Source organism: Rhea americana, unplaced genomic scaffold, assembly GCF_003343005.1.
Source record: "Rhea americana isolate MKP2758 unplaced genomic scaffold, rheAme1 scaffold_5, whole genome shotgun sequence".
NCBI lineage: Eukaryota > Metazoa > Chordata > Aves > Rheiformes > Rheidae > Rhea > Rhea americana.
In genome coordinates this window covers 8,569,949-8,587,241 of record NW_028186645.1, presented here as the reverse complement: position 1 = coordinate 8,587,241, position 17,293 = coordinate 8,569,949, and the positions used below count along the sequence as shown (strand labels likewise).

Below are 17,293 nucleotides of genomic sequence, written 5' to 3'. Positions count from 1 at the left end.
GAATATCAAAAGTAAACTTCTAAATGAAAGTTTCTAAGTTATCTACAGAAAATGTTCCTAAAAGGTCACAATATGTTTATCCCATTAAGTATTATATGGAGGGGGTCATCTTCAGATTTGCAGAGGAAAAAAGCCTTGAACACGTTTGTTCCACAACATTATGGCAGAWGAGCAATTTCAGTAACAAATAAACTGATAAAGATCTTCCACAGGTAACAGATGTCTCCTTCTTAGTGCTGTAYGCTAATCAGATCAAATCTATCAAATAAAACCACTGAAATGCATGAACAAAAATCTAAAGGCATGGATTCTCTATGGRGAATGGGCTTTCCAAAAGCTCTTAAGTGATGTAAGAATAAAAATTTGGCCCTATTCATTCAAGTAAGTAAGGAAAAGGAGAGGGAGAGATACTAATATAGCCCATGTCCAATTAAAATTAGATGGGTAAAAAATAATGGATGGCTTCAGCAAACATTTAATGTAAGTTTACTTTAAAGTTCCCTCGTCTTTTGCAAAGAACAACATTTCTTTTCAATGTCTTTCTGCAAACAGTCACACTGATGTCCTTGAACCAAGGAACAAGTAGCATTACCATTTYATTTGGGGAGGAGGCTTGCATTTGTATCTGAGAAGTATTGGTTAATACTGAACAGATTCTAGTGCTTGCAATCTCTGAAGTTAAATGGCAAAATAATAACCAGCTCTATACATGTGCAATCAAAAGCCTTTGAAGAACGGATAGAATTAGAAAGTTAAATGAAYTATATACACTCATGACTATACATATTACATTATTTTATGGTTAAGAATTGCATTAATCAAAAAAAATCTAACATCTTATTTGTGTAACAAGTTAATGATATTAAGAACTACTAATTATTTTTTCCTATTTAAAAGTTATTACTTTGAATTAAAGTTACTTATTTCCTCTATTATATAGAGGTATTTTGATAACTCCGTAACTGCTGCTCATTTATCAGTTGACTAGGAGTACGCTTATATATGTAAAAAGTTCCTTAAAACCATTTATTCTAATGTTAAGTTTATATCCTTTTTCAAATCAAGCCAATACAGCAGTCTACCTCACCAGACAACAAGTACCTTTCTCCTTTTAAAAATGTATAATGCTGAAATGCTGAACTTTGAAAGATTATGTACCAATGATTCTGTTGGTTCTAACCACTAATTTTCCTTCAAAACAGGGGAAAAAATGAGGAATCTTTGATAAATAGCATCAGTGTTTGCTAGTTTTCCACTGACACATTACCTCTTCTCCTATCCCACACAGTAGCTATAAAAATAAATACGAAGTATAGTAGGGAGTATCCCAGACACGAGAGCCTGCCATGCTGTCCCTATTAGTAGAACTGTGCAGAGAGGCTTCAGGAGAAGAGAAATTTTAGAAGGACTAAAAAGGTAACTGCAATGCCACCTTACTCAGTTAAGAGGTATTAATACCCAAGAAACAAAGCCTGCTCTTGACAAACATAAACTGAGAAACAGAGAATATGATCACCAGCCTATGCAAACATAAGCCAACAAAAAACCCAAACATTCCTGAAGAAAGAAAAGTAGAATAAGAAGCACGTGTCACACTYTTCTTAAACTTCCAGAAAGCCTTCCTAGCTGAGAGAAAGGTATAATTTCTGCTTCTTTTCAGACAGCAAATAATTATTATTTGTAGGTGACTTCCTTTAGATTACATTGCACCYAGGACATAGAACAAGGCTGTCAGCTTCTAGGTCTTGCATAAATTTCTCTGGAACTTTGAACAACACGTCAAGAAGCACATCAGTAATTAATGCATTTCTCTAAATCTATGCAAAGTAGCACAAGAGCAAATTAAGACTTCAGATCAAAATAGGAGACTACCACATGTACCACCAAGAAAAGCTGATCCAAAGGAAGAAGTCCAAACTCTAGGGAATTGGGTCCTATTCCCTTAAAGACTGTTCCTGACTTTGTCTATCCATAAGAATATTTTTATGACTCTCTCAATTTAGAGCTTCTACAAAAAAAGGCATTTCCAAAAATACTATTTTTAGGAGGAACTGTGTGCACTTATCAGTAGTCAAAAGCTAGTGCCGTTTGACTGCTGCTGCAGATAAAGGGATATCAAAATTAGAGACGGGGAAGACTACATAGGTCAAGATAGATTCAAGAAGATGAAAAGAATGCAGCTAGAACAGTAGATGAAATTCCTGCAGTGACACGTGTTTGAGGAAAATAAAATGAACGGGGTTCAACAGGTTTTTCCCTGCAAACGAAATACTCACTAAACACAACCTTGACAGTGATGGGAAACTTGATGACCACAGGTCATTCAAACAGCTCCAGAGTACAAGTGAACGAAAATGCTGCTGCTGAGCAGGCAGGCAGGATGCCAAGGCTGAGGGCATGACTGGTGGTCAGCCCTGCTTCACATATGGTAGAAAGGGAAGGAGTAAAACTCTGTCCCTTCCACTTCTTGGTCCAGCAGTCTTCCAAATACTTCATATTTAGAATTTCTGACTGATGATAGGCAACTACGCTCTAGGAATTGACAAATCACAGCATAAGGAGCCCTTCTTCCAYTCAGCACCATCACATCTGACACAGCACTCAAGTGCTTTCCCCTTCCTTTCTTTCCCTTTCCTTTCTCCCTTTTTCATTTATGTCTCAAAGTTAGAGAAAAAAGCAAAAAAATTAAACAGAGCAGGAAAACATAACTGAAGTTTCTCATGTTTCATTTTTCTCACTAAAGAAAGCAATGAAAACAGAAACAAAGGGGTTCTGCCAGAGGTTTATGTTATCAYGACCGGACTAGAAGAATTCTCTGCTGCTTGCATCTAGAAGGTGGCAGTTTTACAACATTTGCTGTCTGCTAATCTCTTGTAACGGGATGGGAAAAGAGGTAAAACAACCTCACATTACATAACTACTTGAAAAGACCATCTACATTTCAAGGCTGTACAGACAGACAGATGTAGATATAGGCAGATACTCAACCTTAACCAAACATTTAGGTTGGGATACTTATATGGCATATTATATCAAAAAATATTGTAGGAAAATTGAATGTACCTTGAGTCAGTAGAAGTTGACCTGACAATTTATGCTCAGTTATGTGTCTCACAAGTCATCTAAACAGTTTATGCAAATACTCATCTAAGAAAGACTAACTCTACACTGATTCAGAGCAGTGGAATTAGAATGCAAATTAGATTCATCAGAATTAATATTTTTCCCAGTTAACCATCAGGGTGATAACTGGGACCCTAACAAGCAGGAATATCAAAGGACACTCAAATACAATTTCCTCAAATACATTTTCCAAGTGTTACTTTAAATGTACAAAATCTGAAGATCTTTTTCATTTGCTATTTCTTAGATTTAATGTGCAAGAAGATGAATTACACATACAATACATAATGGTCATATATCTGCATGCATCATATTAGCTGCATTCTCAAAAACTGTGGGCAAAAGATGGGTGGCAGAGGCATGAATAACATTTTAGAGTCAGTGGACATGTGGATGGGGTTTCTCTGAAAATATAGGAGGAGCTTCAAGCCATCTAACACAGGGGAAACAAGTTCCTTAGATTGGACACTCTATTTTCAACATGCAAATAGATTCAGATTCGTATTTTAACGTTTCTTGTTAGGAGACTTTAAAAAAAGAGAAGGAATAGAAACATTTTGAAGTATTTTATGGAAAGAAACCCTCCCTTCATGCTTTTAGACACARTTTCAATATTACTGTTATCCATGTTGTCTTGTATGATGTTACTGTATCTTTCTCCCTCTATTTATTTTTGATATGCAGTTTCTGAAGTTACTAGTGGAACAAAGGATCGTCTTTCGAATTGCTCCTCTTCATGTTTTGTATAAACTGCCATTGATTCTTTGAGTTCCACAGTAACTTACGACTATGCCAAATAGGACTCTTATTTCTGTTTTAAAAATTAAAAAGTTATTTTGAGTGTGATTTCTCAGAGCAAATTATAGCTGTTGGTACCAATGAAAAAGTTCTTTGCCTGTTTGAGTCACCAGAATTACACCTTATACTTTGGAAGAACTGCATACAAGGTAGGCAACCGATTTTGCATTAGTCTTCAGCACAGAGTGACTTCACTACCCTTCCCCAAGCAGAAAATGAATTAGAAAAGCAAGAAGGGTTTTGTTTTGTTTTGTTTTCACTTATTCTGGGTAAGATTTTCAAAGTCACCTGTAAAGCTTTAGAGGTCTGATTTCCATTAGAAGATAATGAAACACGGCAGTTTTAAAATACTGCTCATTGTAAATAATTAGTCAGAATGATTTTCATGTGTCCTCTAAGTGCCAATTTGTATGCACAAATGCAGATATAGGTAATCTAACACCTAAATAATTTAGAAACATGCAAAACGTGACATTTCAGGTAAAACTGTCAAATCAAATGCATAAGAATTCATCTATAAGGTGGACAGCTGTCCACTAGGAAGTGGACTTATATTTTTATAAAAGATTTATATATTTTACATACAATATATAAAATATTTAAAAATAATACAGTAAAATACTTTTAAAATATGTTTTAATATATTTTATATATTTTAATGAACACTAATGCAAATTGGTGCTAGTAAAACATAGGCTAGTTTGATGGTCATATAGCTGATTTTCCTGGTGGGTGAAGAATATATCTAACTTGTTTGTATGCCAGAACAGAACACACAGAATTATTAAGTAGTACAGCAACATTCTGAAGAGCTAGAAGTGTGTTGTATAACACTCAAAATGACACCAACATGACAGATGGCTTTTTAAGGTTAATGAGAGATGACAGTAAAACATGGTGGGGGGGGGAGCCAAAAAAAAAAAAAAAAAAAAAAAAGGGGGAAAAAAAAAAAAAAAAAAAAAAAAAAAAAAAAAAAAAAAAAAAAAAAAAGCATTACCTGGAACCTCTTTTCAGCAGCAGGTGAAAAAAAGAAAAGATTACTTATATAAGTTTGGCTGAAAGTTGTGTGTCAGTGAATTATTTATAGAAATAATTTCTGGTTTGTTTACTTCTTTTTACAAAGAAATACATTTTACAACAAGGGGATTATTCACAACTCCATAGGCTATATGATTCTTTTATTCATGCAGAAAGCCCCAGCTCATTTACACAGGAATTAAGCACATGTGAGGGCATGAGAACGTAATTCTTAGGACTAATTGCTAACATACAACAGAGAAAGAAAGCAGAAACAGACCCCCAAAATTCTGAAGCATATCAAACATTTAAAGAGTTGGCAAATAAAATACTTGAATTATTCAAAAGAATGGTTTAGCAGATTAACATCTCTAAGAGGGGATTCAGTTCACTATTGAAAATAAATGTACAAGCTCACTCACAAAAATTTGTTGAGTTATCTCAGCTAGTCAAAACACATCGGGCACTGAGCATTACTGATACAGAGCTACTGCTTTTTTTCCTGATTATTTAATTCATGTTGGCTGAAGATACTTGGACATCTATTCTACAAATTCATTGGATGGCTTTTCTTAGTCACATATGATACATATTCCTATATTCTGACTAGCAAAAAGCCATCATTAATCTTAATCATCAGAACACATGATACATACAGATTATTTCCTAACACATATACTACGAATTGGCACTTTCATTAGTCTCATTAGTAGGCACACACTCTCTGTTTTAATTTCCCTTTCTTTTAAGAACTTTCAAGAAATTTGGCTGCAGTAAAAGAGACACTAGTTATCAACCTTTTCACTTACAAGTCAAGCAAAATTAATTTTTACTTCATCTAGAAGGGAAAACATTCCACAAAACAAAGGAAATAATGTTATCAGCATACTAACAGATTTTTCTTTTTCCAAGGAAAACAATCCATTTCCCGAATCTCTTCTGATTTGTTCCAGTTTTATTCTGTGAGGCAAAACTCTAAGAATAACTGGTGCATTACTTCTTTATAAAGGAAACTGCTAAATCATGGTTGATTATCCCAATAAAGTTCAAATCCATCTCAATCAGATTTTACTTTCACTAACATGCATGATGCTTCAAAGACTACAGAGTTCAAATATCTTCAGACACATTTCAGAATAAGCATGCTGCAGAGACAATGACAACTGCACTCCGTTCTTGAAAAAAATGTAAATTTTCCTCAGTCTGTTGAACTGAATGTTCATATGAATAGTCAGAAGCAATCTTTAGGTTGCATTCGGCCTTTCTAGATCTTTAATCTCCAACTCCACTTTTCCAGTGTCATGACTTAAGTTTGGAAAAACATTTGCTACTCAGATTCAAAATTTCCCCTAGATTTTCACTTGGATTTCAGTCTGTAGTAAAACAGGTAAAGTCACACCTCTAGAGATCCAAAAAACCCCAACATAAGCCACAAATGTTTCAACTAGATAAACTGGATAAATCAAAGGACAGTGAACCCAAGATAAGCCTTTATCTCCTACCTTTCCTTAGAAGGAATAGCTTCTAAATTAACAATTTTCCATCTTGCACGATACTAGCTTTTTTACCAGGTACTTCAGACTTTGAATTAGTTTTTCCAAATAATCTAAATGTACCTGAATCTTTTAAAATTGTGCAAGTAACATTTTTATCACATCTTTAACCATTACAGTCATTGCATTCAACAGAATTAAATAATCCTACACTAATCCTCTCAAGTCCTGTTCAACGCTGCCCCTCCTTTTCATCTCAGTTTGTGTCTAAATCCCCTTCTTTCTCCTCCTTGGGAAATGCATATATAATAACACAGTGATCCATCTTTGAAACATCTAGAATGTCACTGATTTTATCTATACTATTAGAATTTTACTGCAAATTTTCTAGAGCTCTGAAAGCACAAAGCAAATCTAAAGCTCAGCCCATCTCAGCTCACAAGCTATGCACAGGTACTGGAAGAGACCTAACCTATTAGTAGCTGACAAATATTTACATATATGGAGATATGACGGGTACCCAACAGGCACAGGGCAGTTTTCATAAAAGGTTTCTGCAGTGTCTTCATCACTGAAATACACAAGACTATTACTTGGAGCTGTATTCAATCTATCTAGTAATCTGCCTGTGTTCCAGTTATCTTATTCTTGACTTCTCTGACAAGTCGATATGGTTCCATTAACAATTTCTTATGTTTTGTTGATAAAGCCAATCTACACAGATTATCGCTAAGCCAAATAGTAATATTCTAACCCTCATCACTGGGCCATGTAATTGTCTCTCTAGGCATTTCTTTCTTGGTTAAATCCGATGATTTTTGTTACAAAATTAATAATTTTATTTTTTTTTGCATTTGAAACAGGATTTTGTAAACTTTGCTATGTTGGTAATTGGCTCTTTAATTCTCTAAAAGATCAAGTCAGGCAGCTCAGCTTTGGGAGGAAAAAAATTTTACCTCAAGGTGGAAAGGGGAAAGCATCTCTTTCTGTAATATTGTTCTAGTTTACCCTATGGCTCAGGGACACCAAAATACAACTAATAATAATGATATTCTYGCTTGTCAAGTATGAAACTCCAGAAATTTCTTGCTTTTTAGCCTCAAAGCTAATGCCTTGCACTAACGTACATGCCAATGTGCAGAAACTGTTTCACAGAAAGATTTTTCCAAGAAAYTGTTTCTTTAACCCTCCCCCCAAAAATTGTCAAATCTTAGCATTARAATAGTAACTTGAAATTACACAGGTTAAACTTTAAGAAGTTAGATGTGTAAGCCTTCTTTAGCATTGAAATAAAACTATCCTATAATTTATTTCATTTTTTCTATAAACAAGGTGAATAGAGAGAGCAAAGACGCTAATAAAACTAAGTCCATTGATGTAATTTTTCATTCTGATACATGGCTTCTCCCCTCCCCTGAATCACAGAAGTTGAGAGAGGAAAAGGAGATGAAAAACAGGCTTTTTATAAAAAGTTGTATTCATAAATGAGTAATAGAAATACATTCAAGATCCCTTTATAAAGAGAAACCTATGTGAATAAAACAATTATTTTTCAATTATATTGAAAAATTATATTTCAATTATAAGAATGTCATAGGMCATCTTACAACCTTCATGAAAGAATTCTGAAAGAATTTTAAAGGAAGAGATTATAAAAACTCTGGAATTCACGCTATTTACATTCATATTAGAAATGACTAGACTGGCAAGCAGAATTGTCTGCTTGCATTCCATCTATTCAACCAAAACATATTCAACATGTTTATATGAAATCTCTTAATTTCTTTTTCAATGGCAATTTTTAAGGTGACAATTTTGAGGTGATTCRAATTCAGATAAAGGAATCTCTGTATTAACAGCTTCCTCTTCCCCATCATGAGCACAGCTTAGGTTTTTTTCCTTTCCCTTACTATTCCAAAAAAAAAATCTTCACTTCCGGGTCAGTAGAGGACTAGTTCACTAGTTCCTTATCCATTACAAATATGCAAGGAACAAAARCTGATTATTTTTTGTACGTATCCTTTTGCACATACAAAAATCCGTTAGAAAAAAAAAGAGCAATTTTGCAAAAATGCTTGGTTTTGAAATGCACCTGGGAGTGTATGCAGAAAATCTGAAATTTCTATTTCTATTCAATAGAAATGTAAYACATGGGAATCCTCCCAAGCAAGAGGACATGCACATGGACTGATTAATGATATCTATTAAGAGAACGGGACAGTAATGACTATCAGAGACAAACTTTTTAAAAGGCTTTGGCTGCTTGCAAATCTTTAATATGTAAAATTTATGGTGAATTAAACCAGAATTCTTTATTCTTTAGTTTTGACTTCTCTTGGTATAGTCATTCTAATCTAAAGGACATTAATCACAGTATCCTCCCTCTCTGACAAACAGCAAACGCCTCTAGGAAAGCCTAACAACAGAGTACGAATGCAGTGACATTCTCCTAACCTGCAAGGAATAAGAGGTGTTTTCATAATTAACTATTTATGGTGGATTTTTCTTTTGAGCAACTGACYTAGCATAAAAATATACTAGGAAAGAAAACTTTAGTAAAGGATATAAATGATTTCCCCATTTATTTTGTGATCTCAAACATTCATAAAGCTGTTACAAGACAAAATTAGACATACTGTAGACATCTTTCACATAAAATACCTTATAATAATGTTATTTGGAAATACAAATAATTCAAATTACAGACATAAYTGATGATCCACAGCCAAAACCATTTTGTCTTTTTTGATCYAAGTTCAAATAAATATTGCAATACCAATGATATATTATGGCAATCCTACTTCACTGGGAAATGATACAGCATTAGTAGAGATGGCCTTAAACAAAACCTCAAGAGATCCTTAAACTGATAAGCACACAATTATTTTCAAAAAATATGCCTAAAATTTAAGGCTTCAGGATATTTCTATTAAGTCAATTTTTAAATTGACTCTTATTTTCAAAGGATACCCTCTCTCACTTCCTAAAGGATGTTCCACTCAGAATCTTTTAACTCTAGCCAACCTGATGATGTTTTTGTATCACTACATCACATAATGATGTAATACTGATTTATATTTAGGACTTGGAAAGAATGTTTCTATTGCCATGTTTCTATTCTATTTTTAATTTGAAAACTTACAATAAAGTGAAAAATCCTTTATGGGAACCTATAACAGCAAATAAAAATAAGTTTTCAAATAAAACTATATAGAGTAAGAAAAAWTCTTAAAAGAGTTTACCACTGAAATATTGGTATATTTGCCACTTTAGGCACTTGAGATAGCTATACTGCAAAGACAGGAGCGATAACTAAGATACCTCAGCAAAAGCAAGTTGAAATAGATTTCAAGCTAATGCATTCTGTAGCTCTTCCATTTGCATTTTTCCTTACTATCCCAGAACAAAGATTCAACAGTACCACTGCAATGCTATCAATATTTTCCTTCATTCTTAGACTTTAGTGGGCTATATTAGAATGAATTAATGTCAGCTGTATTATTTTAGAGCTTTGCACCTTTTGGACGTGTGTACTCTCTTATACTAGAGCACATAATTTAATTCAGTTGTTGCTTTTTGTTGTCTGATCTATGCAATAAAACTGCAAATGGTTGTGTGGGAAGGCTGGGGCTTGGTGTGCAGCAAGCTATTTCTTCCATTCATCTCTAAATCCTTCTCTACAATTTCTATTACTTTCTTCTTCAATTGTCTCAAGYAGCAGAGAAAATGCAACTAAAAATTTAAGGCATCAAAAATGTTTACTTCTGAATAGTGAATTGCACAGATAAAATTACTGCCATAATTAGCACCCTCCTCCCCAAAAAAACATAGTCCCACAAAAGTAGCAAAAGGAAAAAAAAGGCAGTGTTGCCTACAAGTGTGAGGTAATTCAAACACACATCCAAGTTAATGTGCTAACTATAGAAATAATTGAGACAAAGCACTGTCCCTTCCTCCAAGTGAAATCGTGCTGTTGTAATAGAGAGAACAATTTTTTTTTCTTTCTGCCACTGTTAAGGAGAAAAAAAGATTTATCCCTTCTCAAAAAAGTAAGATCAGGATACTACTTAAGAGAGCAAAATAGCACTTTATTCAGGTTCACATTCCAKGAACTACATTTTCATTTTGCATCAAAGGGTCCCTGGAAGAACTGAAAGCAGAACCCCAAATTCCCTACTCCACAGAGAAGCTCCTCACCCACCAGACTGCAGAATTCTGTGGTCTCTTTTTGCTTACTCTTTCTGACTGTATGATTCTTTTAATCCTTTCTGTAGAGCTTTAACAGAAAGAAGTGACTATTTTGACACACCTGATAACTAGGCCTAGCATGCATATGTGAACYCTTAACAGACTAAAGAACCTAAAACTCTTATGTCTGCATCAGCCTACTACTTACAACTTGGCCACTGCATAAAACGTGAGGTCAACTGGAGTACTGTGTCCAGTTCTGGGCTCCCCGTTACAAGAAAGACATGGARCTACTGGAGAGAGTCCAGCGTAGGGCTACGAAGATGATCAGAGGGCTGGAGCATCTGCCCTATGAGGAAAGGCCATGAGAGCTGGGCATATTTAACCTGGAGAAGAAAAGACTAACAGGGGATCTTACCAGTGTCTGTAAGTATCTATGAGGAAAGGCCATGAGACCTGGGCACATTTAACCTGGAGAAGAGAAGACTGACAGCGGATCTTACCAGTGTCTGTAAGTACCTTAAAGCAGGGGGTCAAGAGAATGGGGCCAGACTGTTTTGAGTGGTGCCAAGCGACAAGACAAGAGGCAATGGGGAAAAACTGAAACACAGGAAGTTCCACCTAAATATACGGAAGAATTTCTTTACTGTGAGAGTGGTAGAGCACTGGAACAGGTTGCCCAGAGAGGTTGTGGAGTCTCCTTCTCTGGAGACATTCAAAACCCCTCTGGATGCAATCCTATCCAATCTGCCAATCTAGGCTCACCTAGAGCACACTGGATAGTGCTCTATCCTTGAGCAGGCGGGTTGGACTAGATGACCTCCAGAGGTCCCTTCCAACCTCAACCATTCTGTGATTCTGTGAACTTCTTATMCTAACAAATTAAAATGATTCTAGAGAATCAATTTTTGGTACCGAACAAAATCATTTCTGACTCTCGATTCAGGCCACAGTCTTGGACTACTGCTCCTGGCCTCACAGGTGTGCTTTTGTTAGGCAGAAGCAGGAGACAGATGAGATTTCAGGTATGTTTCTTTTTAAGCGCTGCCCCTTGTTTTGACTTATCTTTTTTAGCATTCTGGATATTAAAAATTGTATTCCTACGTATCTTTCTTCTTGCTTCTGTGCTTTGAGAACTTCAATATTTAACTAGGGTTTATCAAGTTTACTTCTGCTGTCACATATCTGAAAATCAGGTACAATCATGCTAAGCAGTAACTACATTTTTGATCTGGCTTTTAAAACCTACTTAGACTTTAGAGTTCAATTATCTGGCAGTATTTAGCTCCCTCTTCTCCCATACAGTAGTAGACTCTTCCTACACTAATTAGCAAAAAATGTTCAGATACCTTCCGAAAATGGATTATCCTTTATACACCAGATTAAAAATGTTTGAAAGACACACTCCATCAGAAGTGTAGTCTACACTGGTGCRTCTCTGTATTCCTGAAAATACTGGGATTCAGAGAAAGTGTTACTACAGGAAATGTACCTCTTTAAATGTTAGGCAGTCTATATAACAAGTTTACTCATAACATGCAATGTCACTGATGTACTACCACACTCTGAKCAGTATATCCAAATATTGTGTGAATAAATGAACACAGAAGAAAAACATTTATATTATTTTATATAGACTCTCCAGGCTATTTTTCTGGGATGATCTAAAATTTAGCTAGAAAAGCTGGTGTTCTTGATTGCGTCAAATTGCCTACAGAGGGATACGTACTAACGCCTTGTGTTGATCCTACCAGGAATCAACTTAGCCCTATCATCTGTCACTACAAGAGTATAATTTCTTGTGGGAAAGAAGCCAGGTAGATATGAAAGGCATTCTGCTTTCTTAATCAATGTGGAACTAACTGAATGTCTTCKCAGCTCAGTATGCAGCTCTGAGAAAGGGTGGATTTGTTGCCTACAAATGTAAGAGTATATCTGTAAGTATGTATACATTCCAAATGGAGTACACGCRAAAATTCATACCTTATGGAGATCCCTAACCTAGTAAATCTTCATGTCATAGAATAATGCTGTGYGGAATTAGCAATGCAGTTCATTAAGCATGAAGGTGAATTGGCACAATGCTTCAGCAAAGTTATTAATACCTCTTTCCGCCCTGAAGCTTTYATTAGCTCTGGCACAACCGTGCAGATATGGCAATACTGCTTGCGTAGCCACTTCACACATCTCTGTGAGATGTACCCTGTAATTTTTATTCCRTCTTGGACCTCTAAACCAGCAGTGTAAACAACGTTATATAGAAGTCTCCAAGAAGCTAGTTTAGCTCTCAGGCTATAGTTACTTAAGTCAAGCTGTTCCTTAGCTGCTCCAAAGTATCAGCGAACACAAAATAAGATCTGATGACCTCACCCCATATACATCATCAAGCTACTATACAACAAGCTACTATTTAATAATAAACTGTTAAAGCATTCACGTCTATTTCAAAATATAACTCTACTTTTCCAAACTGTTTAATTATCAAAATGTCGTTGATCCTGCACTTTGCGAAAATAAACTTACCTCACAACCCCCTGCCTTCATAGGAAGCAAAAGGGAAGAGAAACAAAACAAAAAAAATAGTGTTTATAAAAGTAGATCTACTAAAATATTTACCAGTCTTACTCTATTAACTTCAGTAGACCAGAAGTTAAAACACATACAGTTAACATACTCTGTTTTTACTCTTCAAAAACTTCTCTCTCCCTCCATTTGAAGTTTTAGGGCCCCAAACTTTTAGACTCCTTTTCAACAACGAAGACAATGGAATCCTTTCATCAACTTCTGTGTGTTTTGAATCAGAACTTAGTTATCTCCCTAGAAAATTTATTTTCTTTAATTTTCTACTTCAGACAGAAAAACATAACCAGCATCAGAAAACCATTATTGAAAGAAATACAARAGGTTTCATAAAAAAGCCTCTTTAATCACAGCTTTGATTTACAAGAGTAAATATAAAACATGAAATGTTGATTCTATGCATATTATTTCCTTTGTATTTACATATCAAATGTGTCCAATTAATACACATAAAGATGTTTTTTTATTTTGAATGCAAGACTGGTAACAACAGCTTTATATGCAGCTATCCTTTCCTTATTTCAGCAACATAAAAACAAAACAAAAAAGCTATACTTTCCTTATTTCAGCAACAAGGAAAAAAAAAACAGATTTCAGGTTGCATTTTTCAATGAGGGCATCACAGATAGTTGGCTTCATTGAAGAAAGAGGCATGCATCATAACAGAACCCCTTGCATTCTTGCAGGAAGTAATCTATCTGCTATTTCTCAACATTCTTCCTCCTAAGCAGTGAGTGTTTTCCTCACTTCCTACTCTTTAATACTACTGTTAATACTGATAATGAAAAAAACAGCTTCATTTTGCAAGGCTCATGCACAGAAACTGCAGAACCACTCTGGACAAAAATTTTCAGAGGAGGAAGTTATCTGGAGAGATAACCATGCATGAAGCCATTTAAGACTGGTAAGTTACATTTGGACAAAACTAGAAAAAACTGAAAACTGCCCTACAACAAAACAAGTATAGGTGCTCATGACTATGATGCTCTYATTAGCTACCACTAGGTATTTAAAAGTTTCAAAAAGAACACAATACTTTCAAACAATAAGAAATAATTCAATTATCTTAAGAAGCTCTCCAAACATAATAAATATACATACATCAATTGTGGTCTTTTGTTCTCTCCGAAAAAAAGATGCAGCCTAGCCCTCAAGGCATGACATTTGGTAGGCATTTTTTTCTTTCTTTCTTTTTTTTTTAAAAAAGTATTTCCACTCTTTTTATACACAACCTTTTTAGTTGTATATACCTTCTAGGATAATTATATTTTATTATTAATCACCTTTTGAGATTCTTTTTTCTTGCTACAATTGTAATTTAGCAATTACCTTTCATCTAATGTTGGCTCCTTTTGTTGCAGATGAGGCTTAATTCCAAACATTGGTCTAATGTTTGTTGATAAGGCTTTGATGGTGTAATTAATTTCATTTTCCCTTGTCACATCACTGTCATAACCTAAAAAAAAACAATCACAGAGTGAAGAGTACTAAAACAAATTAAGATAATAAAAATTAAGAATCATAATTTTATTTCTGCAGCTCTCACCAAAGTACTGGACTACAACAACAACTATAACATGTATCATTAATAGCATAAAAACTCAATTGAAAGGAAGTAGATGTGAATCATCAACGTTGTCTATAAGACATTCCAAGAAAAAAGATCCTCTACATTATCCTTTAAAATTGAAAAATATCTATTAGAGAAGATTGAAGGACATTCAAAGCTACCCCATTCTGTTTGGTTGGCTTTAACTCAGGGTCATCACAAAGCACCTCATTACATGATACCTGCTGTTAAGTTCTGGAATATTTATTGCCAGGTTGCTCTCAATTTCAAGATCTACTTATTAAGCAMCAACCCTTAGATGGTACCTATAACTTTATATCAAGTGCCTATATAATGTGTAGAGCAGGTCAGCCACATCAGGATGATGCTTAGTACAGTAAACATGGCAAAAAGGGAAAAATAGTGACATGGTTGTTATTCACCCTCCATCTTTTCAAAGCCTGAGACTACTAATACCATCTTTCTAAGTAGTTCTTTACCTCAATTGAAATTAGTTGGGCCTGACACAGAGAAAGCTTTGTGAAAAAAGATCTAAATTGTCATGAATTTACTTTTCTATAGATTTCTAGAAGTTTTTTCATGTCTTTACTAGAAAAGCCTAGTAGACCTTTTCTTTGTTTTAGAACACGTCTGAACACACACTCTAAGAGGATTGTGTGTAAAGCACCAGAGCCTCGGGATTGGTATTGGGCAAAGACGTGCTACCAGGCCACAGCCAGAAGCTGAGCACTTAAAATTAGCAGAAATAGTTTAAAGGTACTTGAATGCTGTGATTAATATAAGAAAAAATGAATTTGGGATCAGGGAGACAAATCTTTAGGAAGTTTTTGGGCACATGAACCCATGGAGTTACAACATGGAAAGGGAAACATTAAGTATGGAAAAAAAAATAAAAGAACTTAATTCTACAAAATGTAACTAATACTTTATAACTACTGATTTTATAATATTGCAATAGCTTGCTGTATAATATGAACATCAGTCTACTTCAGTCTACTCTGCTTTTATGGTACAGGCTTGGATGATATAATGCAAGATAACTACATTCTCATAGATTTCAACATAATTTCCTATAAATAGTGCCAAAATCTAAGTTGTCATGAATTTACTTTTCTATAGATTTCTAGAAGTTTTTTCATGTTAAAGATATCAAGATTCTTTTCATATATTCTGACTCAAAACATTAAGCCAATAATTTATTATCACTTTCTTTACAAGATTTTCAGTCTTTTCCTCAAATAGTGATTTTAATTAATATTTTAGAAATATCACAAATATTTAAAATGAAAGCAATCTTATATAAAAAAATTATTATTTCTAAACTACCAATTTTCCATTAACAAAGTAAAGAGTTTTCTGAGCCCAGAATAATCTGGCCACTCTTATAAATTATTACTGACCTCCATCTTCTTCTGAATCTAGATCAGACTCTTCGCTGTCACACTGCCTGCTATCCCGATGTCCTTCCATCTCATAAGTCCACAGCATTAAAGAGGTGTCTGCTCCTCCAACAGTAACCAATAAACCATCATCATAGGTCCAACGGACATTTGTTACATGGGTACTGTGGGCCACATATCTCTTAAATTTTCCAAACTTTCCCTAAGAAAGGAAGGGAAAAAAGGCACAGACCAAAAATTAACCAGTCTTCWAGATAAACCTGAAATGAGTTACCAGTGGACTTTTGTCCAACAGAACGTTCTTATCTTCTTCACAGTTTATGCTTTAGCTGTTTTGCATTTGTATGTATTACATGATTTTCCAAAATCCTCTGCTACAGAAACTTCATGAAATGTTAACTATATTTCCACACCAAGTGGGAAACACTTTACATGAAAAAAGAGAGTAAAATTATTGTAATTTGCAGCAAGACAACATTTAATTGCTTGATCACAAAAGAATCTGTTTCTGAATTGATTCCAGTAATCAATACTGGACTATTTTTCATAAAAACAATAAAGTCTAACAGATCAAGAGCAAGAACTCCTGCCCCCAGCAAAGTGAACGTGGAACAGGAGACAGGCTACTTGAGAGGATTGTAAGAATGCTGTCAGAGTATGCAGAGATGCGATGAAGAAGGATAAGGCCCATCTGGWATTAAATCAGGCAAGCGATGGCAAGGACAACAAGAAGGGCTTCTTCAAATACATCAGTAGCAAGAGGAGGACTAGGAAAAATGCGAGCCCGCTACTGAATGGGGCAGGGGTCCTGGTGAAAAGGGATACAGGAAGGCAGAATTACTGAATGCCTTCTTTGCTTCAGTCTTCACTGCTAAGGGCAGCCCTCAAGAATCCTGCAGCCTGGACATGAGCAAGAAAGTCCAGAGAAGGGAAGACTTTCCTTTGGTTGAGGAGGAAAGGATTAGAGACCTTCTGGGCAGGCTAGGCATCCACAAATCCATGGGCCCAGATGGGATGCACCCACGGGTACTGAGGGAGCTGGCGGATGTTGTTGCCAGGCCACTCTCCATCATCTTTGAAAAGCCCTGGAGAACTGGAGAGGTGCCTGAGGACTGGAAGAAAGC

The 17,293-nt window shown here is 35.1% G+C and overlaps 1 protein-coding gene across 1 annotated transcript in view; it reads right to left on the bottom strand.

Moving 5' to 3' along the window:
• Positions 1–17,293, bottom strand: part of EML5 (EMAP like 5) — a 125,839-nt gene that overhangs the window by 23,405 nt on the left and 85,141 nt on the right. The window contains exons 26-27 of the mRNA XM_085317569.1: positions 16,170–16,371; positions 14,529–14,655 (exon numbers count right to left, since the gene is read on the bottom strand). Coding sequence (XP_085173695.1) covers positions 14,529–14,655; positions 16,170–16,371 — 329 coding nt within the window. The remainder of the gene's footprint in view (positions 1–14,528; positions 14,656–16,169; positions 16,372–17,293) is intronic.